Source organism: Dendrobates tinctorius, unplaced genomic scaffold, assembly GCF_039654945.1.
Source record: "Dendrobates tinctorius isolate UK_male_01 unplaced genomic scaffold, ASM3965494v1 ptg000430l, whole genome shotgun sequence".
NCBI lineage: Eukaryota > Metazoa > Chordata > Amphibia > Anura > Dendrobatidae > Dendrobates > Dendrobates tinctorius.
Window position 1 is genome coordinate 47,976 of NW_027362093.1, and position 24,624 is coordinate 72,599.

The 24,624-nt window shown below is 48.5% G+C and overlaps 1 protein-coding gene across 1 annotated transcript in view; it reads left to right on the plus strand.

Annotated features, from left to right (window-relative positions):
* The first annotated feature begins 507 nt into the window (after positions 1-507).
* LOC141076800 (uncharacterized) overlaps positions 508-24,624 on the plus strand; it is a 53,040-nt gene continuing 28,923 nt past the window's right edge. The window contains exon 1 of the mRNA XM_073564110.1: positions 508-573. Coding sequence (XP_073420211.1) covers positions 508-573 — 66 coding nt within the window. The remainder of the gene's footprint in view (positions 574-24,624) is intronic.

Genomic DNA, 24,624 nt, shown 5'->3' on the forward strand with positions numbered 1-24,624 from the left:
CGTTTCTGGTTCACTTTTATTGGTTTCAGGATTGGTCGTATTGGTTATTGTTGTGCTGTTATTTGGCATCTTCACATTCTGGTCAGTGGAGGCCATGTTGTCTGCTCTCTGGCTTGCTTCCTTTGCCCCCTGCTGGGTCAGATGGTGAGGGGTCTGTGTTTTTAGTTCTGCGATCTCCTTTCTGAGTCTCTCATTGTCATTTTGTAATTCATGCATTTCTTCTCTTATCTTCTGTAGAGCTGACTTGTACTCACATTTCAGTTTATTGATCTCACTTGTTACTTGGTCATTTGCATTTCTATGCGAGTTTCTTTGAAGCTCTTCCCTAATTTGGACCAGTTCTCTTTCTAATTGGGATAGGCAGTCTCTGATGGCCTCAGGGGAGAGGTATGAAGAGTTGGGGGTTGAGGAGCTGAACCTAGAGGTCTCTGTAGAGATGTAAGCATTAGAAGTGGCCTCTAGGGGTTGTTTTTTAAAGATTTGTGCCTGTTCTCTGATATGAGTAAAATGGTTTTCAAACTGCTGCAGATTGTCCTCATCCCTTGCACCATGACATTGTTGTATAGGCTTATGGTAAGTGAGTTGGTGTCATCATCTGCTTGGCTTCTGATTTTAATCTGCCGGCCATTATTAGTGTTGCACTTAAATATATATTTATAATGTTTGCACAGGGTGGTGTGCCAGGCTGAGAGTTGATCTGTGTAGAATAGCAGGTTGTTTTTTCTTTTATCTTCCTCTTTGGTGTAATCAGCAATAAGAGTTTCTGGTTTCTCTCTGATTGTGATTCCTTTCCTGGCTTTACTGCTCCTCTGCCCATGTGGTGTCTCCATGTCTGACCCCCAGGTGTCCTGTGTCTCCAGCTCTGTGCTTTGCTCATTTACTCCTTCTAAATTTGGGTTTTCCATTTTTGTGGTTATATAGTAATTATAATCCTTATTTCTAAGAGGGTTAATTTGTAAGACGTCTATAGGTTGTTTGGGGTTGCAGGATGGTCCTACCTTTGGATGCTCAGGTCTCTGGATGTCCGATGAATGCTGCCTGTTGTTTGCAGTCTGTCCTCCAAGAGATTCTTGCTTGGTCCTTTAAATCCTCAATTTCTTCCTCTTTCATAAATAACCTAAATTCCATATCAGACCAGATCCCTTTTCTGTTCCACGGAGTTGATTTTTTTCCAGGTTTTGTCTTACAGTTGGCTCATTACAAGGTATAACAAGAAAACACAGAATGACAGATTTGCAAAAATACTCTGCAATAAAAAATGGCAGTAATCAGCAAGTGCTGGATAACAAATACAGGGTATATAATTGATACTTTTTCTGTGCAAAAAAAGTACATCAAGCTGCTCCACCACGTCAAGGTAACCCCTATCGAAGCAGTCCCTATCTAATGCATTAAAAATCTGAACATGTGAACAGTGTCTAATATGAAAAGGATTCAGACAGGCCACTCCCTAATATGGGCTTGTGGCCTGAGACAGCTCTTATTTGCACGTCACACAAGAGAGGGGTGGGGTCTCCCAAACCATGCAAAGCAAGGAAAAAAGCAGATTAAAAACACAAATGTGACATGCACAATTGTGAACACGTCGATCAGACAATACTCACACCACCCACTAACTGAGATAAAACAAGAAAACACAGAATGACAGATTTGCAAAAATACTCTGCAATAAAAAATGGCCGTAATCAGCAAGTGCTGGATAACAAATACAGGGTATTTAGTTGATACTTAAATGTACATCAAGCGGCTCCACCACGTCAAGGTAACCCCTATCGAAGCAGTCCCTATCTAATGTATTAAAAACCTGAACATGTGAACAGTGTCGAATATGAACAGGATTCAGACAGGCCCCTCCCTAGTATGGGCTTGTGGTCTGAGACAACTCTTATGTGCACATCACACAAGAGAGGGGTGGAGTCTCCCAAACAATGCAAAGCAAGGAAAAAAACGGATTAAAAACACAAATGTGACATGCACAATTGTGAACACGTCGATCAGACAATGCTCACACCACCCACTAACTGAGATACAACAAGAAAACACAGAATGACAGATTTGAAAAAATACTCTTCAATAAAAAATGGCAGTAATCAGCAAGTGCTGGATAACAAATACAGGGTATTAGTTGATACTTTTTTTGCGCAAAAAAATGTACATCAAGCTGCTCCACCACGTCAAGGTAACCCCTATCGAAGCAGTGCCTATCTAATGTATTAAAAACCTGAACATGTAAACAGTGTCTAATATGAACAGGATTCAGACAGGCCGCTCCCTAATATGGGCTTGTGGTCTGAGACAGCTCTTATGTGCACGTCACACAAGAGAGGGGTGGGGTTTCCCAAACCATGCAAAGCAAGGAAAATACGGATTAAAAATACAAATGTGACATGCACAATTGTGAACACGTTGATCAGACAATGCTCACACCACCCACTGAGATACAACAAGAAAACACAGAATGACAGATTTGCAAAAATACGCTGCAATAAAAAATGGCAGTAATCAGCAAATGCTGGATAACAAATACAGGGTATTTAGTTGATACTTTTTTTGTGCAAAAAAATGTACATCAAGCTGCTCCACCACGTCAAGGTAACCTGTTATGAATGAGTCACCGGAGGAGGAAAAAACAAAAATGCAAGCTAAGTCCAGAAAACCAGAGAGGTTGGTAGCTAGCGGATTGCAGACCCCTGATCCTATTCACAACAACTAACAGTAGCCGTGGAGCGTTCCTACGGTGGTCCTAGACGCCTCTTCACAGCCAGAGAACTAAATAAGCCTAAAGAAAGAAAGGGGAAATCTAAACTGCCCCAGAGCAGACCCCAAAGCAATAGACAGCCCCCAACATGTATTGTCGGTGAAAACAGATGAAAACACAAACACAGATAGAAAGGCAGAGCAAACTATGGGGCCCAACTAACTAGATAGGAAAGGACAGAAAAGATGCTGGCTGCAATCTGCAAAACCCTACCAAAAATGTCTCAACATGTCTGATAGGAAAAACGGCCCTGAAGTCACTAGACTTCAAAATCCCTATATCAGCACTCCGATATATTCTGAAGACAGAGCAAAAGAGATTTAACCAATCAGGGACAAAAATGGAAATTCAGCAGGGCCCCAGTCGGGGCTGGCAGAACACAAAACTAAGCAAATCAGACAAAATCTTATGGAACAATAACAGAGCAAAACTTAGCTTTAGAAGACAGGAACTGAACTGGAGGCCAGAGCTCAGAGCGGAGAAATCACCAGCAACCCTACAGGGCGTCGGCTGCCTTATATCCACTCAGAGATTCCGGATGTCCAATCGCAATCCACCTGTTCAGGTGACAGGTTTCTCCCATCCAAATCAGTTTCACCACCTCCTTTCACCAGCAGAGGGAGTTCATCGGACATCAAAGGTGAACGAGAAAATGAGCTCACAACAGTACCTCCCCCTTGAGGAGGGGTCACCGAACCCTCATCCACGCCACCAGGCCGATTAGGATGGGCCCGATGAAAAGCAAGAACCAATCTTTCGACATGAATATCAGATGCAGAGACCCAAGAATTATCCTCCTGGACATAACCCTTCCACTTAACCAAATTCTGGAGTCTCCGTCTAGCCAGACGATAATCCAGTATCTTCTCAACCTCATATTCCACATTACCTTCAACCAATACAGGGTCAGGAGGTGCCACCACAGGAACTACTGGCTCAACAAACATCTTCAACAGAGACTTATGAAACACGTTATGGATCTTAAATGTAACAGGAAGAGCCAATCGAAAAAGAGACCGGATTAAGAATCTCCAAAATCTTGTAAGGTCCAATAAATCTAGGTTTAAACTTTGGAGAAGCCACCTTCATAGAGATATTCTTTGATGACAACCAAACCATATCACCCACCTTAAACCGGGGACCAATGGTCCTATGCCGGTTGGAAAACCGCTGGGCCTTTTCCTGGGAGAGAGACAACTTATCCACCACTTGGTCCCAAATCTGGTGCATTCTCTCCACCACAGTGTCAACACCTAGGCAGGCAGAAGACTCCACCTGCCCTGAAGAGAATCGAGGATGAAACCCAAAGTTACAAAAAAAAGGTGACATCAAAGTGGCAGAACTAGCTCTATTATTTAAAGCAAATTCGGCCAAGGGCAAAAATGAGACCCAATCATCCTGATCGGCAGAGATAAAACATCTCAAATAAGACTCCAAAGTCTGGTTTGTTCTCTCCGTCTGCCCATTGGTCTGAGGGTGAAACGCAGAGGAGGACAACTGAATTCCCAGCTTGGAACAAAAAGTCCTCCAAAATCTAGAGACAAACTGAACTCCTGTGTCAGATACAATGTTCTCAGGAATCCCATGCCAGAGAACCACCTGTTGCGAAAACAAGGGCACCAACTCTGAGGAAGATGGCAACTTAGGGAGTGGTACAAGATGGACCATCTTAGAGAATCTACCACAAATCACCCAGATAACAGTCATTCTCTGAGAGACAGGCAGATCAGAAATAAAATCCATTGAAATATGGGTCCATGGCCTCCTGGGCACCGGCAAAGGCATCAACAACCCACTAGAGTGAGAAAAAGGTTTAGACCGGGAGCAAGTCCCACAGGACTGCACATAATTCCTGACATCACGAGATAAGGCGGGCCACCAAAAAGACCGACTCATCAAATCTTTAGTACCAAAAATACCTGGATGACCAGCCAATGCGGAGCAATGAACTTCAGACATTACTCTCTTCCTCCACTGGTCAGGAACATACAATTTTCCAATGGGACAACGCTCAGGTTTGTCCTCCTGAAACTCTTTCAGAGCACGTCTCAAATCGGGTGAGATGGCAGAAAGAACTACCCCCTCACCTAAGTTGGTAGCAGGCTTGGTCACAATAGGAGAATCAGCAAAAAAACTCCTAGAGAGGGTGTCTGCCTTGACATTCTTAGTGCCCGGAAGAAAAGAGACCACAAAATCAAAACGTGTGAAAAACAAGGCCCACCTAGCCGGTCTAGGATTCAAGCGTTTGGCCGACTCAAGGTAAATCAAATTCTTGTGGTCAGTCAGGACCACGACTTGATGTCTAGCTCCCTCCAACCAATGTCTCCACTCCTCAAATGCCCATTTTATGGCTAACAGTTCCCGATTCCCCACATCATAGTTGCGTTCAGATGGGGAGAACTTTCGGGAAAAGAAAGCACAGGGATTCATTTTAGATGTTACCGGATCTTTTTGGGACAAAACAGCTCCTGCACCAATCTCAGAAGCGTCCACCTCTACCTGAAACGGGAGTGAGACATCAGGTTGCCGCAAAACCGGAGCAGAAGTGAACCTCCGCTTCAGCTCCTGAAAGGAAGAAACAGCCTCTGGAGACCAATTCAGCACATCAGCACCCTTCTTAGTCAAATCAGTCAATGGTTTGGCAATACCAGAAAAATTAGCTATAAATTTACGATAAAAATTAGCAAAACCCAAAAACTTCTGGAGGGCCTTCAAAGAAGTGGGCTGAACCCAATCATAAATGGCCTGTACCTTGGCCAGGTCCATTTCAATAGTTGATGGAGACAAAATAAATCCCAAAAATGAAATCCTCTGTACACCAAAAAGGCATTTCGACCCCTTAACATACAGGGAATTCTCCCTCAAAATCCGTAACACAGTCCGAACATGTTCCACATGAGAGTCCCAATCCCTGGAAAAGATCAAAATATCATCCAGATAGATGATCAAAAATGTATCCACAAAGTCCCGGAAAATATAATTCATGAAGCACTGGAAGACAGAAGGGGCATTAGTGAGCCCAAAAGGCATCACCAGGTACTCAAAATGTCCCTCCGGAGTATTAAACGCCGTCTTCCATTCATCCCCATGCTTAATGCGAATAAGATTATACGCCCCCCTGAGGTCAAGCTTGGTAAACCAGCAAGCACCTTTAACTCTGGAGAATAGATCAGAAATCAGGGGTAACGGATACTGATATTTAACAGTAATTTTGTTGAGGGAACGATAGTCAATACAAGGCCTTAATGAACCATCTTTCTTGGCCACGAAAAAAAAAACAGCACCCAAGAGTGAAGAGGATGGTCTAATATGACCCCTCTCCAATGACTCCTTAATATAAGATCGCATAGCCTCGTGCTCGGGTACAGATAAATTGAAAAGTCGACCCTTGGGAAATTTACACCCAGGGCTCAGCTCAATTGCACAGTCATAACTCCTATGAGGAGGCAAAGACGCAGACTCATTCTCACTAAATACATCATAAAAGTCCGCCAAATAGTCAGGAACATCATGCGACTGGGGAGAGGTGGAGAAAACAGGAGTGTCACTAAGGGCACACCGACAACCCCAACTCACCACAGACACAGATTTCCAATCCAAAACTGGATTATGGATTTGCAACCAGGGAAATCCCAGAACAATGGTATCATGCAAATTATGCAACACCAAAAATCTGCAATTTTCTTGATGGTCTGGGGCGACCCGCATTACCACCTGGGTCCAAAACTGAGGTTTATTCTTCGACAAAGGAGTAGCATCAATACCCCTCAAAGGGATAGGCGTCCGTAGAGGTGTCATAGGAAACCCACAACGTTTAGCAAAATCCAAGTCCATCAGGTTCAGAACCGCTCCTGAATCCACAAAAGCCTTGGCGGAAAATGTGGACAGGGAGCAGATCAGAGTAATTGCCAGAAGAAACTTAGGTTGTACACCACCCACAGCAAATGTGTGTGCAAAACGTTTCTCTCATTTAGGGCAGACAGAAATATTATGAGAGGCATCTCCACAGAAAAAACACAGCTTATTACGCCTTCTGAACTCCTGACGTTGCGTCCTAGACAAAACTCTATCACATTGCATAGGTTCACACATTTGTTCAACAGGTGGCAACATTTCTCGTGTAATTTTACGTTCACGTAAACGCCGATCAACCTGAATGGCTAATGACATAGAATCATCAAGACCTGAGGGAACAGGAAATCCCACCATAGTATCTTTTACGGTTTCTGACAAACCCTTCCGAAACAGAGCTGCCAAGGCACCATCATTCCAGGTAGTAAGGACCGCCCACTTTCGGAATTTTTGACAGTACAACTGCAGAATCCTGACCCTGGCTCAATCCCAACAGGACTTTTTCAGCTTGATCAATAGCATTAGGTTCATCATACAACAACCCCAAGGCTTGAAAAAATGCATCCACATTAGTTAGAATAGGATCATCAGGTGTCAAAGAAAACATCCAATCCTGGGGATCGCCGCGCAGCAAAGAGATGACAATTTTAACCTGCTGCACAGAGCTCCCCGATGAGCTAGGCTTCAAGGCAAGAAATAATTTACAATTATTCTTAAATTTCAAAAATTTAGACCGATCCCCAAAAAACACATCAGGAGTAGGGATCTTTGGTTCAGCAGCATGTGAATGAGCAAGATAGGCGGAAATTCCCCGCACTTCAGCAGCGAGCTGCTCCACACGATCAGACAATTGCTTAATCTCCATTAAGAAAAAATTCCTCCTACGGCCCCAGAGAAAAAGAGGAAAAAATATACATTAGAAAAAAAAAACAATTCTGACTTTTATTTTTTTTTTTTTACAATTCTTTCCTGCTATTGAGTACCCTAGAATCTGCGGTATGGCTGGTGATTCTGTTATTTTGAGTCACCAGAGGAGGAAAAAACAAAAATGCAAGCTAAGTCCAGAAAACCAGAGAGGTTGGTAGCTAGCGGATTGCAGACCCCTGATCCTATTCACAACTAACAGTAGCCGTGGAGCGATCCTATGGTGGTCCTAGACGCCTCTTCACAGCCGGAGAATTAAATAAGCCTAAAGAAAGAAAGGGGAAATCTAAACTGCCCCAGAGCAGACCCCAAAGCAATAGACAGCCCCCAACATGTATTGTCGGTGAAAACAGATGAAAACACAAACACAGACAGAAAGACAGGCAGAGCAAACGATGGGGCCCAACTAACTAGATAGGAAAGGACAGAAAAAACCCTACCAAAAATGTCCCAACACGTCTGATAGGAAAAACGGCCCTGAAGTCACTAGACTTCAAAATCCCTATGTCAGCACTCCGATATATTCTGAAGACAGAGCAAAAGAGATTTAACCGATCAGGGACAAAAATGGAAATTCAACAGAGCCCCAGCCGGGGCTGGCAGAACACAAAACTAAGCAAATCAGACAAAATCTCATGGAACAATAACAGAGCAAAACTTAGCTTTAGAAGACAGGAACTGAACTGGAGGCCAGAGCTCAGAGTGGAGAAATCACCAGCAACCCTACAGGGCGTCGGCTGCCTTATATCCACTCAGAGATTCCAGATGTCCAATCGCAATCCCCCTGTTCAGGTGACAGGTTTCTCCCATCCAAATCAGTTTCACCACCTCCTTTCACCAGCAGAGGGAGTTCATTGGACATCAAAGGTGAATGAGAAAATGAGCTCACAACAGTAACTCCTATTGAAGCAGTCCCTATCTAATGTATTAAAAACCTGAACATGTGAACAGTGTCTAATATGAACAGGATTCAGACAGGCCACTCCCTAGTATGGGCTTGTGGTCTGAGACAGCTCTTATGTGCACGTCACACAAGAGAGGGGTGGGGTCTCCCAAACCATGCAAAGCAAGGAAAAAAACGGATTAAAAACACAAATGTGACATGCACAATTGTGAACACGGCGATCACATGCGGCTCCGCTCCGTACACCTCGTACTGTACACATGCGGCTCCGCTCCGTATACCTCGTACACACGTGGCTCTGCTCCGTACACCTCGTACACACGTGGCTCTGCTCCGTACACCTCGTACACACGCGGCTCGGCTCCGTACACCTCGTACACACGCGGCTCGGCTCCGTACACCTCGTACACACGCGGCTCGGCTCCGTACACCTCGTACACACGCGGCTCGGCTCCGTACACCTCGTACACACGCGGCTCGGCTCCGTACACCTCGTACACATGCGGCTCCGCTCCGTACACCTCGTACACACGCGGCTCCGCTCCGTACACCTCGTACACACGCGGCTCCGCTCCGTACACCTCGTACACACGCGGCTCCGCTCCGTACACCTCGTACACACGCGGCTCCGCTCCGTACACCTCGTACACACGCGGCTCCGCTCCGTACACCTCGTACACATGGCTCCGCTCCTTACTCCTCTTACACATGCGGCTCCGCTCCTTACTCCTCTTACACATGCGGCTCCGCTCCGTACACCTTGTACACATGCGGCTCCGCTCCGTACACCTCGTACACATGCGGCTCCGCTCCGTACACCTCGTACACATGTGGCTCCGCTCCGTACACCTCGTACACACACGGCTCCGCTCCGTACACCTTGTACACACACGGCTCCGCTCCGTACACCTCGTACACACAGGGCTCCGCTCTGTACACCTCGTACACACGGCTCCTCTCCGTACACCTCGTACACACACGGCTCCGCTCCGTACACCTCATACACACGCGGCTCCGCTCCGTATACACACGGCTCCGCTCAGTACACCTCGTACACACACGGCTCCGCTCCGTACACCTCTTACACACGCGGCTCCGCTCCGTACACTTCGTACACACACGGCTCCGCTCCGTACACCTCGTACACACACAGCTCCGCTCCGTACACCTCGTACACACGGCTCCTCTCCGTACACCTCGTACACACACGGCTCCGCTCCGTACACCTCGTACACACACGGCTCCGCTCCGTACACCTCGTACACACACGGCTCCGCTCCGTACACCTCGTACACACACGGCTCCGCTCCGTACACCTCGTACACACACGGCTCCGCTCCGTACACCTCGTACACACACGGCTCCGCTCCGTACACCTCGTACACACACTGCTCCGCTCCGTACACCTCGTACACACACGGCTCCTCTCCGTACACCTCCTATACACACGGCTCCGCTCCGTACACCTCGTACACACACGGCTCCGCTCCGTACACCTCGTACACACACGGCTCCGCTCCGTACACCTCGTACACACACGGCTCCGCTCCGTACACCTCGTACACACACGGCTCCTCTCCGTACACCTCGTATACACACGGCTCCGCTCCGTACACCTCGTACACACACGGCTCCGCTCCGTACACCTTGTACACACACGGCTCCGCTCCGTACACCTCGTATACACACGGCTCCGCTCCGTACACCTCGTACACACACGGCTCCGCTCCGTACACCTCGTACACACACGGCTCCGCTCCGTACACCTCGTACACACATGGCTCCGCTCCGTACACCTCGTACACACATGGCTCCGCTCCGTACACCTCGTACACACGCGGCTCTGCTACATCCACCCTGTAAACCCCTCCTGACCCCACACAGAAACTTCCCCTCATCCAGCACCATGACAACCAGCACAGCAGAGTCCTGCACACACTGAGGCCCCTGATCATGTGACCCCTGACTCCTCCCCTCCTGTGACCTCATCACAGGTCCTGTGCGCACAGAGCAGCCATATATGTGGAGTGCGGCTCTGCAGGTTAGTGATGGGCAGTCCGGCTCTTCTGGCTCCTTTCCCCAATTTTCTCCCTCCTGTCCCTTCACTATAAAGCCTGGGCCTCATTATACAGCTGTACAGGGGTCTAGTGAAGGCTTTTTAGCCCTTTCCTCAGACTGTAGCTCCTGGGAACAGGCCCTCACTCCTGTCCCTTCACTTTAAAGCCTGGCCTCATTATACAGCTGTACAGGGGTCTAGTGAAGGCTTTTTAGCCCTTTCCTCAGACTGTAGCTCCTGGGTACAGGCCCTCACTCCTGTCCCTTCACTATAAAGCCTGGGCCTCGTTATACAGCTGTACAGGGGTCTAGTGAAGGCTTTTTAGCCCTTTCCTCAGACTAGCTCCTGGGAACAGGCCCTCACTCCTGTCCCTTCACTTTAAAGCCTGGCCTCATTATACAGCTGTACAGGGGTCTAGTGAAGGCTTTTTAGCCCTTTCCTCAGTCTGTAGCTCCTGGGTACAGGCCCTCACTCCTGTCCCTTCACTATAAAGCCTGGGCCTCATTATACAGCTGTACAGGGGTCTAGTGAAGGCTTTTTTGCCCTTTCCTCAGACTGTAGCTCCTGGGTACAGGCGCTCACTCCTGTCCCTTCACTATAAAGCCTGGGCCTCATTATACAGCTGTACAGGGGTCTAGTGAAGGCTTTTTAGCCCTTTCCTCAGACTGTAGCTCCTGGGATCAGGCCCTCACTCCTGTCCCTTCTGTATAAAGCCTGGGCCTCATTATACAGCTGTACAGGGGTCTAGTGAAGGCTTTTTTGCCCTTTCCTCAGACTGTAGCTCCTGGGTACAGGCGCTCACTCCTGTCCCTTCACTATAAAGCCTGGGCCTCATTTTACAGCTGTACAGGGGTCTAGTGAAGGCTTTTTAGCCCTTTCCTCAGACTGTAGCTCCTGGGATCAGGCCCTCACTCCTGTCCCTTCTGTATAAAGCCTGGGCCTCATTATACAGCTGTACAGGGGTCTAGTGAAGGCTTTTTAGCTCTTTCCTCAGACTGTAGCTCCTGGGTACAGGCCCTCACTCCTGTCCCTTCACTATAAAGCCTGGGCCTCATTATACAGCTGTACAGGGGTCTAGTGAAGGCTTTTTTGCCCTTTCCTCAGACTGTAGCTCCTGGGTACAGGCGCTCACTCCTGTCCCTTCACTATAAAGCCTGGGCCTCATTATACAGCTGTACAGGGGTCTAGTGAAGGCTTTTTAGCTCTTTCCTCAGACTGTAGCTCCTGGGCACAGGCCCCCACTCCTGTCCCTTCACTATAAAGCCTGGGCCTCATTATACAGCTGTACAGGGGTCTAGTGAAGGCATTTTAGCTCTTTCCTCAGACTGTAGCTCCTGGGCACAGGCCCTCACTCCTGTCCCTTCACTATAAAGCCTGGGCCTCATTATACAGCTGTACAGGGGTCTAGTGAAGGCTTTTTAGCCCTTTCCTCAGACTCTAGCTCCTGGGCACAGGCCCTCACTCTAGTGCCTTCACTATAAATCATGGGCCTCATTATACAGCTGTACAGGGGACTAGTGAAGGCTTTTTAGCCCTTTCCTCGGTCTGTAGCTCCTGGGAACAGGCCCTCACTCCTGTCCCTTCTGTATAAAGCCTGGGCCTCATTATACAGCTGTACAGGGGTCTAGTGAAGGCTTTTTAACCCTTTCAACAGACTGTAGCTCCTGGGAACACGCCCTCACTCCTGTCCCTTCACGATAAAGCCTGGGCCTCATTATACAGCTGTACAGGGGTCTAGTGAAGGCTTTTTAGCCCTTTCCTCAGACTGTAGCTCCTGGGAACAGGCCCTCACTCCTGTCCCTTCACTTTAAAGCCTGGCCTCATTATACAGCTGTACAGGGGTCTAGTGAAGGCTTTTTAGCCCTTTCCTCAGACTGTAGCTCCTGGGTACAGGCCCTCACTCCTGTCCCTTCACTATAAAGCCTGGGCCTCATTATACAGCTGTACAGGGGTCTAGTGAAGGCTTTTTTGCCCTTTCCTCAGACTGTAGCTCCTGGGTACAGGCGCTCACTCCTGTCCCTTCACTATAAAGCCTGGGCCTCATTATACAGCTGTACAGGAGTCTAGTGAAGGCTTTTTAGCCCTTTCCTCAGACTGTAGCTCCTGGGATCAGGCCCTCACTCCTGTCCCTTCTGTATAAAGCCTGGGCCTCATTATACAGCTGTACAGGGGTCTAGTGAAGGCTTTTTAGCTCTTTCCTCAGACTGTAGCTCCTGGGTACAGGCCCTCACTCCTGTCCCTTCACTATAAAGCCTGGGCCTCATTATACAGCTGTACAGGGGTCTAGTGAAGGCTTTTTTGCCCTTTCCTCAGACTGTAGCTCCTGGGTACAGGCGCTCACTCCTGTCCCTTCACTATAAAGCCTGGGCCTCATTTTACAGCTGTACAGGGGTCTAGTGAAGGCTTTTTAGCCCTTTCCTCAGACTGTAGCTCCTGGGATCAGGCCCTCACTCCTGTCCCTTCTGTATAAAGCCTGGGCCTCATTATACAGCTGTACAGGGGTCTAGTGAAGGCTTTTTAGCTCTTTCCTCAGACTGTAGCTCCTGGGTACAGGCCCTCACTCCTGTCCCTTCACTATAAAGCCTGGGCCTCATTATACAGCTGTACAGGGGTCTAGTGAAGGCTTTTTTGCCCTTTCCTCAGACTGTAGCTCCTGGGTACAGGCGCTCACTCCTGTCCCTTCACTATAAAGCCTGGGCCTCATTATACAGCTGTACAGGGGTCTAGTGAAGGCTTTTTAGCTCTTTCCTCAGACTGTAGCTCCTGGGCACAGGCCCCCACTCCTGTCCCTTCACTATAAAGCCTGGGCCTCATTATACAGCTGTACAGGGGTCTAGTGAAGGCATTTTAGCTCTTTCCTCAGACTGTAGCTCCTGGGCACAGGCCCTCACTCCTGTCCCTTCACTATAAAGCCTGGGCCTCATTATACAGCTGTACAGGGGTCTAGTGAAGGCTTTTTAGCCCTTTCCTCAGACTGTAGCTCCTGGGCACAGGCCCTCACTCTAGTGCCTTCACTATAAATCATGGGCCTCATTATACAGCTGTACAGGGGACTAGTGAAGGCTTTTTAGCCCTTTCCTCGGTCTGTAGCTCCTGGGAACAGGCCCTCACTCCTGTCCCTTCTGTATAAAGCCTGGGCCTCATTATACAGCTGTACAGGGGTCTAGTGAAGGCTTTTTAGCCCTTTCAACAGACTGTAGCTCCTGGGAACACGCCCTCACTCCTGTCCCTTCACGATAAAGCCTGGGCCTCATTATACAGCTGTACAGGGGTCTAGTGAAGGCTTTTTAGCCCTTTCCTCAGACTGTATCTCCTGGGAACAGGCCCTCACTCCTGTCCCTTCTGTATAAAGCCTGGGTCTCATTATACAGCTGTACAGGGGTCTAGTGAAGGCTTTTTAGCCCTTTCCTCGGTCTGTAGCTCCTGGGAACAGGCCCTCACTCCTGTCCCTTCACTATAAAGCCTGGGCCTCATTATACAGCTGTGCAGGGGTCTAGTGAAGGCTTTTCAGCCCTTTCCTCAGACTGTAGCTCCTGGGAACAGACCCTCACTCCTATAAAGCCTGGGCCTCATTATACAGCTGTACAGGGGTCTAGTGAAGGCTTTTTTGCCCTTTCATCAGACTGTAGCTCCTGGGTACAGGCCCTCACTCCTGTCCCTTCACTATAAAGCCTGGGCCTCATTATACAGCTGTACAGGGGTCTAGTGAAGGCTTTTAGCCCTTTCCTCAGACTGTAGCTCCTGGGAACAGACCCTCACTACTGTCCCTTCACTATAAAGCCTTGGCCTCATTATACAGCTGTACAGGGGTCTAGTGAAGGCTTTTTAGCTCTTTCCTCAGACTGTAGCTCCTGGGCACAGGCCCTCACTCCTGTCCCTTCACTATAAAGCCTGGGCCTCATTATACAGCTGTACAGGGGTCTAGTGAAGGCTTTTTAGCTCTTTCCTCAGACTGTAGCTCCTGGGAACAGGCCCTCACTCCTGTCCCTTCACTATAAAGCCTGGGCCTCATTATACAGCTGTACAGGGGTCTAGTGAAGGCTTTTTAGCCCTTTCCTCAGACTGTAGCTCCTGGGCACAGGCCCTCACTCTAGTCCCTTCACTATAAAGCATGGGCCTCATTATACAGCTGTACAGGGATCTATTGAAGGCTTTTTAGCCCTTTCCTCAGACTGTAGCTCCTGGGCACAGGCCCTCACTCCTGTCCCTTCACTATAAAGCCTGGGCCTCATTATACAGCTGTACAGGGGTCTAGTGAAGGCTTTTTAGCCCTTTCCTCGGTCTGTAGCTCCTGGGAACAGGCCCTCACTCCTGTCCCTTCTGTATAAAGCCTGGGTCTCATTATACAGCTGTACAGGGGTCTAGTGAAGGCTTTTTAGCCCTTTCCCGAGACTGTAGCTCCTGGGATCAGACCCTCACTCCTGTCCCCTCACTATAAAGCCTGGGCCTCATTATACAGCTGTGCAGGGGTCTAGAGAAGGCTTTTTAGCCCTTTCCTCAGACTGTAGCTCCTGGGAAATGTCCCTCACTCCTGACCCTTCACTATTAATCCTGGGTCTCATTATACAGCTGTACAGGGGTCTAGTGAAGGCTTTTTAGCCCTTTCCTCAGACTGTAGCTCCTGGGAACAGGCCCTCACTCCTGTCCCTTCACTATAAAGCCTGGGCCTCATTATACAGCTGTACAGGGGTCTAGTGAAGGCTTTTTAGCCCTTTCCTCAGACTGTAGCTCCTGGGAACAGGCCCTCACTCCTGTCCCTTCTGTATAAAGCCTGGGCCTCATTATACAGCTGTACAGGGGTCTAGTGAAGGCTTTTTTGCCCTTTCCTCAGACTGTAGCTCCTGGGAACAGGCCCTCACTCCTGTCCCTTCACTATAAAGCCTGGGCCTCATTATACAGCTGTACAGGGGTCTAGTGAAGACTTTTTAGCCCTTTCCTCAGACTGTAGCTCCTGGGAACAGGCCCTCACTCCTGTCCCTTCTATATAAAGCCTGGGCCTCATTATACAGCTGTACAGGGGTCTAGTGAAGGCTTTTTTGCCCTTTCCTCAGACTGTAGCTCCTGGGTACAGGCCCTCACTCCTATCCCTTCACTATAAAGCCTGGGCCTCATTATACAGCTGTACAGGGGTCTAGTGAAGGCTTTTTAGCTCTTTCCTCAGACTGTAGCTCCTGGGCACAGGCCCTCACTCCTGTCCCTTCACTATAAAGCCTGGGCCTCATTATACAGCTGTACAGGGGTCTAGTGAAGGCTTTTTAGCTCTTTCCTCAGACTGTAGCTCCTGGGCACAGGCCCTCACTCCTGTCCCTTCACTATAAAGCCTGGGCCTCTTTATACAGCTGTACAGGGGTCTAGTGAAGGCTTTTTAGCCCTTTCCTCAGACTGTAGCTCCTGGGAACAGGCCCTCACTCCTGTCCTTTCACTATAAAGCCTGGGCCTCATTATACAGCTGTACAGGGGTCTAGTGAAGGCTTTTTAGCCCTTTCCTCAGACTGTAGCTCCTGGGCACAGGCCCTCACTCTAGTCCCTTCACTATAAAGCATGGGCCTCATTATACAGCTGTACAAGGGTCTATTGAAGGCTTTTTAGCCCTTTCCTCGGTCTGTAGCTCCTGGGAACAGGCCCTCACTCCTGTCCCTTCTGTATAAAGCCTGGGCCTCATTATACAGCTGTACAGTGGTCTAGTGAAGGCTTTTTAGCCCTTTCCTCGGTCTGTAGCTCCTGGGAGCAGGCCCTCACTCCTGTCCCTTCTGTATAAAGCCTGGGTCTCATTATACAGCTGTACAGGGGTCTAGTGAAGGCTTTTTAGCCCTTTCCCGAGACTGTAGCTCCTGGGATCAGACCCTCACTCCTGTCCCCTCACTATAAAGCCTGGGCCTCATTATACAGCTGTGCAGGGGTCTAGTGAAGGCTTTTTAGCCCTTTCCTCAGACTGTAGCTCCTGGGAACTGTCCCTCACTCCTGACCCTTCACTATAAATCCTGGGTCTCATTATACAGCTGTACAGGGGTCTAGTGAAGGCTTTTTAGCCCTTTCCTCAGACTGTAGCTTCTGGGAACAGACCCTCATTCCTGTCCCTTCTGTATAAAGCCTGGGTCTCATTATACAGCTGTACAGGGGTCTAGTGAAGGCTTTTTATCCCTTTCCTCAGTCTGTAGCTCCTGGGAACAGGCCCTCACTCCTGTCCCTTCACTATAAAGCCTGGGCCTCATTATACAGCTGTACAGGGGTCTAGTGAAGGCTTTTTATCCCTTTCCTCAGTCTGTAGCTCCTGGGCACAGGCCCGCACTCCTGTCCCTTCACTATAAAGCCTGGGCCTCATTATACAGCTGTACAGGGGTCTAGTGAAGGCTTTTTAGCCCTTTCCTCAGTCTGTAGCTCCTGGGCACAGGCCCTCACTCCTGTCCCTTCACTATAAAGCCTGGGCCTCATTATACAACTGCACAGGGGTCTAGTGAAGGCTTGTTTGACCTTTCCTCAGACTGTAGCTCCTGGGATCAGGCCCTCACTCCTGTCCCTTCACTATAAAGCCTGGGCCTCATTATACAGCTGTAGAGTGGTCTAGTGAAGGCTTTTTAGCCATTTCCTCAGTCTGTAGCTCCTGGGAACAGGCCCTCACTCCTGTCCCTTCACTATAAAGCCTGGGCCTCATTATACAGCTGTACAGGGGTCTAGTGAAGGCTTTTTAGCCATTTCCTCAGTCTGTAGCTCCTGGGAACAGGCCCTCACTCCTGTCCTTTCACTATAAATCCTCTGCCTCATTATACAGCTGTACAGGGGTCTAATGAAGGCTTTTTAGCCCTTTCCTCAGACTGTAGCTCCTGGGATCAGGCCCTCACTCCTGTCCCTTCACTATAAAGCCTGGGCCTCATTATACAGCTGTACAGGGGTCTAATGAAGGCTTTTTAGCCCTTTCCTCAGACTGTAGCTCCTGGTAACAGGCCCTCACTCCTGTCCTTTCACTATAAAGCCTGGGCCTCATTATACAGCTGTACAGGGGTCTAGTGAAGGCTTTTTAGCCCTTTCCTCAGACTGTAGCTCCTGGGCACAGGCCCTCACTCCTGTCCCTTCACTATAAAGCCTGGGCCTCATTATACAGCTGTACAGGGGTCTAGTGAAGGCTTTTTAGCCCTTTCCTCAGACTGTAGCTCCTGGGCACAGGCCCTCACTCCTGTCCCTTCACTATAAAGCCTGGGCCTCATTATACAGCTGTACAGGGGTCTAGTGAAGGCTTTCTAGCCCTTTCCTCAGACTGTAGCTCCTGGGCACAGGCCCTCACTCCTGTCCCTTCACTTTAAAGCCTGGGCCTCATTATACAGCTGTACAGGGGTCTAGTGAAGGCTTTTTAGCCCTTTCCTCAGACTGTAGCTCCTGGGCACAGGCCCTCACTCCTGTCCCTTCACTGTAAAGCCTGGGCCTCATTATACAGCTGTACAGGGGTCTAGTGAAGACTTTTTAGCTCTTTCCTCAGACTGTAGCTCCTGGGAACAGACCCTCACTCCTGGCCTTTCACTATAAAGCCTTGGCTTCATTATACAGCTGTACAGGGGTCTAGTGAAGGCTTTTTAGCCCTTTCCTCAGACTGTAGCTCCTGAGAACAGGCCCTCACTCCTGTCCCTTCACTATAAAGCCTGAGTCTCATTATACAGCTGTACAGGGGTCTAGTGAAGGCTTTTTAGCCCTTTACTCAGACTAGCTCCTGGGCACAGGCCCTCACTCCTGTCCCTTCACTATAAAGCCTGGGCCTCATTATACAGCTGCACAGGGGTCTAGTGAAGGCTTTTTAGCCCTTTCCTCAGACTGTAGCTCCTGGGATCAGACCCTCGCTCCTGTCCTTTCACTATAAAGCCTCTGCCTCATTATACAGCTGTACAGGGGTCTAATGAAGGCTTTTAAGCCCTTTCCTCAGACTGTAGCTCCTGGGATCAGGCCCTCACTCCTGTCCTTTCACTATAAAGCCTGGGCCTCATTATACAGCTGTACATGGGTCTAATGAAGGCTTTTTAGCCCTTTCCTCAGACTGTAGCTCCTTGGCACAGGCCCTCACTCCTGTCCCTTCACTATAAAGCCTGGGCCTCATTATACAGCTGTACAGGGGTCTAATGAAGGCTTTTTAGCCCTTTCCTCAGACTGTAGCTCCTGGGATCAGGCCCTCACTCCTGTCCTTTCACTATAAAGCCTGGGCCTCATTATACAGCTGTACAGGGGTCTAATGAAGGCTTTTTAGCCCTTTCCTCAGACTGTAGCTCCTGGGAACAGGTCCTCACTCCTGTCCTTTCACTATAAAGCCTGTCCCTCATTATACAGCTGTACAGGGGTCTAGTGAAGGCTTTTTAGCCCTTTCCTCAGACTGTAGCTCCTGGGCACAGGCCCTCACTCCTGTCCCTTCACTATAAAGCCTGGGCCTCATTATACAGCTGTACAGGGGTCTAGTGAAGGCTTTTTAGCCCTTTCCTCAGACTGTAGCTCCTGGGCACAGGCCCTCACTCCTGTCCCTTCACTATAAAGCCTGGGCCTCATTATACAGCTGTACAGGGGTCTAGTGAAGGCTTTTTAGCCCTTTCCTCAGACTGTAGCTCCTGGGATCAGGCCCTCACTCCTGTCCTTTCACTATAAAGCCTGGGCCTCATTATACAGCTGTCCAGGGGTCTAATGAAGGCTTTTTAGCCCTTTCCTCAGACTGTAGCTCCTGGGCACAGGCCCTCACTCCTGTCCCTTCACTATAAAGCCTGGGCCTCATTATACAGCTGTACAGGGGTCTAGTGAAGACTTTTTAGCTTTTTCCTCAGACTGTAGCTCCTGGGAACAGACCCTCACTCCTGGCCTTTCACTATAAAGCCTTGGCTTCATTATACAGCTGTACAGGGGTCTAGTGAAGGCTTTTTAGCCCTTTCCTCAGACTGTAGCTCCTGAGAACAGGCCCTCACTCCTGTCCCTTCACTATAAAGCCTGAGTCTCATTATACAGCTGTACAGGGGTCTAGTGAAGGCTTTTTAGCCCTTTCCTCAGACTAGCTCCTGGGCACAGGCCCTAACTCCTGTCCCTTCACTATAAAGCCTGGGCCTCATTATACAGCTGCACAGGGGTCTAGTGAAGGCTTTTTAGCCCTTTCCTCAGACTGTAGCTCCTGGGATCAGACCCTCACTCCTGTCCTTTCACTATAAAGCCTCTGCCTCATTATACAGCTGTACAGGGGTCTAATGAAGGCTTTTAAGCCCTTTCCTCAGACTGTAGCTCCTGGCCACAGGCCCTCACTCCTGTCCCTTCACTATAAAGGCTGGGCCTCATTATACAGCTGTACAGGGGTCTACTGAAGGCTTTTTAGCTCTTTCCTCAGACTGTAGCTCCTGGGCACAGGCCCTCACTCCTGTCCCTTCACTATAAAGCCTGGGTCTCATTATGCAGCTGTGCAGGGGTCTAGTGAAGGCTTTTTAGCCCTTTCCTCAGACTGTAGCTCCTGGGAACAGGCCTTCACTCCTGTCCTTTCACTATAAAGCCTGGGCCTCATTATACAGCTGTACAGGGATCTAGTGAAGGCTTTTTAGCCCTTTCCTCAGTCTGTAGCTCTTGGGATCAGGCCCTCAATCCTGTCCCTTCACTATAAAGCCTGGGTCTCATTATGCAGCTGTGCAGGGGTCTAGTGAAGGCTTTTTAGCCCTTTGCTCAGACTGTAGCTCCTGGGAACAGGCCCTCACTCCTGTCCCTTCACTATAAAGCCTGGGCCTCATTATACAGCTGTACAGGGGTCTAGTGAAGGCTTTTTAGCCCTTTCCTCAGACTGTAGCTCCTCGGCACAGACCCTCACTCCTGTCCCTTCACTATAAAGCCTGGGTCTCATTATACAGCTGTACAGGGGTCTAGTGAAGGCTTTTTAGCCCTTTCCTCAGACTGTAGCTCCTGGGAACAGGCCCTCACTCCTGTCCCTTCACTATAAAGCCTGGGTCTCATTTTACAGCTGTACAGGGGTCTAGTGAAGGCTTTTTAGCCCTTTCCACAGACTGTAGCTCCTCGGCACAGACCCTCACTCCTGTCCCTTCACTATAAAGCCTGGGCCTCATTATACAGCTGTACAGGGGTCTAGTGAAGGCTTTTTAGCCCTTTCCTCAGACTGTAGCTCCTCGGCACAGACCCTCACTCCTGTCCCTTCACTATAAAGCCTGGGTCTCATTATACAGCTGTACAGGGGTCTAGTGAAGGCTTTTTAGCCCTTTCCTCAGACTGTAGCTCCTGGGAACAGGCCCTCACTCCTGTCCCTTCACTATAAAGCCTGGGTCTCATTTTACAGCTGTAACGGGGTCTAGTGAAGGCTTTTTAGCCCTTTCCTCAGACTGTAGCTCCTGGGAACAGGCCCTCACTCCTGTCCCTTCACTATAAAGCCTGGGCCTCATTATACAGCTGTACAGGGGTCTAGTGAAAGCTTTTTAGCCCTTTCCTCAGACTGTAGCTCCTGGGAACAGGCCCTCACTCCTGTCCCTTCACTATAAAGCCTGAGTCTCATTATACAGCTGTACAGGGGTCTAGTGAAGGCTTTTTAGCCCTTTCCTCAGACTGTAGCTCCTGGGCACAGGCCCTCACTCCTGTCCCTTCACTATAAAGCCTGGGCCTCATTATACAGCTGTACAGGGATCTAGTGAAGGCTTTTTAGCCCTTTTCTCAGACTGTAGCTCCTGGGCACAGGCCCTCACTCCTGTCCCTTCACTATAAAGCCTGGGCCTCATTATACAGCTGTACAGGGGTGTAGTGAAGGCTTTTTAGCCCTTTCCTCAGACTGTAGCTCCTGGTCACAATGTGATCTCACCATAACCCTAACAAGCTAATTGAGTTGTGAAATCTTGGTCAAAATTATCTCAGTGCACAAATCTCCAAGGGTGCCCATAGTTTTGCATCGCCCCTTTTTCTTTTTTGCATTTATGAAATTGTAAAATATGTCTCTCTATATATATATTTTATAATTATTATTTTTGCCTAAAATACAAAGGCCATGTGTCATCTTAGAGGTTCGGCCTTTTAGAGATCATTTCATCTTCATCTTACTACTGCTCACAATAACAGTCATCTTGACCCGGGGCGCCCACACTTTTACATACCGCTGTCAATGCTTCGTCCCGCTGGTGCTTAATATTTAATAGGGTCTTACTATTAAACTTAATGAAAAGTTTGGTGAGTTTCTTTGAGCTGTTATTACTAGAGATGAGCGAATATCGTCGGAGAAGGTGTTATTGGCTAATATCGCTTACCGAATAGCTGCATCGGGACCCCGGATCCCTGGAGCGCTCCCGATAATCAGCTGCATGTGTCGCCCTCCATGCAGGTGCTGTGACTATCACACAGCGCGACACACGCAGCTGATTATCGGGAGCGCTCCAGCACACTGAGTCCTGCACACACTGATGCCCCTGATCATGTGACCCCTGACTCCTCCCCTCCTGTGACCTCATCACAGGTCCTGTGCACAGAGCAGTCATATATGTGGCGGACACTCCTGGATCTTCTGCTTTTTGGGCCGGTTCCTCCTGTGAGTCCTATTAACCCTTTCGCTCCCTGTTTTCTCCTTTCTGACAGGACAATATCTGAATTTGGACAGTGTGACAGGAATTTAAGCAATGTGGAAGGAAAAAATGACAATTCTACTTTTTTCCTAACAAAAATGTGACTTTAGCCCCAAAATTGGCAGCGTAACAAATCCTTATTCCCCCACTGTAGTTTGTAGACTCCATATACAGATCCCTTAAGTGCGAAAAGAGCTGAATTCCCCACTTAAGTTATTGCGTTTTGGAAATTGCCCCCACTGGGAATTTATCTCCAGGTAAAGGCACAATTGTGTCTCCATGGGGGTTGTGCTCACAGCCCAACATCGTGTGGCCTCCAAAGAAATGCCACCCCGCACCATTACTGACCACTGCCAAACCGGTCATGCTGAAGGATGTTGCAGGCAGCAGATCGCTCTCCACGGCGTCTCCAGACTCTGTCACGGCTGTCACATGTGCTCAGTGTGAACCTGCTTCCATCTGTGAAGAGCACAGGGCACCAGTGGCGAATTTCCCAATCTTGGTGTTCTGTGCCAAATGCCAAGCGTCCTGTACGGTGTTGAACTGTGAGCACAACCCCCATCTGTGGACGTCGGTCCCTCAGACCATCCTCATGGAGTCGGTTTCTAACCGTTTGTGCAGACACATGAACATTTGTCGCCTGCTGAAGATCATTTTGCAGGGCTCTGGCAGTGCTCCTCCTGTTCCTCCTTCCACAAATGCAGAGGTAGAGGTCCTGCTGCTGGGTTGTTGCCCTCATACGGCCCCCTCCACATCTCCTGGTGTACTGGCCTGTCTCCTGGTAGTGCCTCCAGCCTCTGGACACTATGCTGACAGACACAGCAAACTTTCTTGTCACAGCTCGCATTGATGTGCCATCCTGGATGAGCTGCACTACCTGAGCCACTTGTGTGGGTTATAGAGTCCGTCTCATGCTACCACGAGTATGAAAGCACAACCAACATTCAAAAGTGACCAAAACATCAGCCAGAAAGCATTGGTACTGAGATATGGTCTGTGGTCCCCACCTGCAGAACCACTCCTTTATTGAGGGTGTCTTGATAATTGCCAATAATTTCCATCTGTTGTCTATTCCATTTGCACAACAGCATGTGAAATTGATTGTCAGTCAGTATTGCTTCCTAAGTGGACAGTTTGGTTTCACAGAAGTTTGATTTACTTGGAGTTATATTCTGTTGTTTAAGTGTTCCCTTTATTTTTTTGAACAGTGTATATAGATAGAGAGATTTTTTTTTTCTTTGCGTTGGAGGGTCCAATTCCAGCTATTGCTGTGGGATCTGTGATTTCTATCTACTCCACTGTGTACAGGATAATAGAGTATAATAAAGTAGTTATGGACGTGACGTAACTAACATTGTGCAGTGACTCTGCTTTCCATATAGTGATGGATATTTCTTGTTGCTGAAACTGTGATTTTTTTCCACTTTAAACCTTTTTTAAACCCCTCTGATCAGTGCGATCATACAACATACAAGCCTCTGATGGCTCCGGTGATGCCCTGTACTACTGTAGTGCCGTGTATCATCACTGCCTGTCAGTGTAATACTAACGGCCCCACACACATGAGATCAGAGTTGGCTGAACGGTCATTTGGCAGACGGCGATCTCTCCCGACTCCCCCATACACACAAATATTCCAGCTTTCCTGTGGTCTGTATGAGAGCGTCGCCTCCAGACTCCTCTAGAGGAGGATTATCTACAGGAAGAGCAAACGGATTATCCTCTGAAATTCAGGATGCCGGATCCTTCTCTGCCCTGACATCATCTGTCTGGAGTCCCCCAAATACATGATATGGTCGGTCAGACCCCCCGAAATCAGTGCTTTCATGGAACTTCAGTCTAATGTGTATGGGGCATTATAAGGTAACTTATTGGATGCTGCCTCTGGCCCTGTGTCAAATATAGCGTGGCACAACCACAAGGTGCACAAGTAGGTTACGCAGACCAGAGTGAATAATAAAATAACTTGGCACTCAACTGAATGATCCTTTGCAAATTAATTTTAAACATTTTAGTATCGGCTTTTTCTGGAGTTTTTCTTGTAATATAGGAAAGCCTAAGGCCAGAAATAATCCCCATAAATCACTGTACATGGAGACTTTGGGATCAGATCATTTCTGTCCGTTGTGTTTGTGGAAGCAAAAAATCTTTTCTAAAAGCCTCAAACTTCTGTGTGTGACTCAGAGCTGAGATCTAACGTGATAGAAGATTCCAGTGCGGGGAAGACGGGAAACATTCATATAGACAGCCGGTGGAGAATGGAGGCAGTGACCGACTCTGGCCACATCTGTCTCTAGAGCCGCAGTAGAAGATGAAGATGTCGTCCTCATCATGAAGGAGTTAATTCTCATGTCGCGTGTAATGAATATCTCCTGCAGTATTGCTAATGCCGATTCCAGTGTCGGTAATGAGACGAGAATTAGCGTTATGGAAGATGAGTCTATGAGGAACGTGTTCAGCTGCCGACTCCGAGGAGGAAACTGCTTGTTGTCTGTGGCCTAAATATATAGGTTTTATTAGTAGATGTCAGGGAAGAAAACTAAACCCTGTAAGATAATAAATCTCCTCATATGTTTCCCTT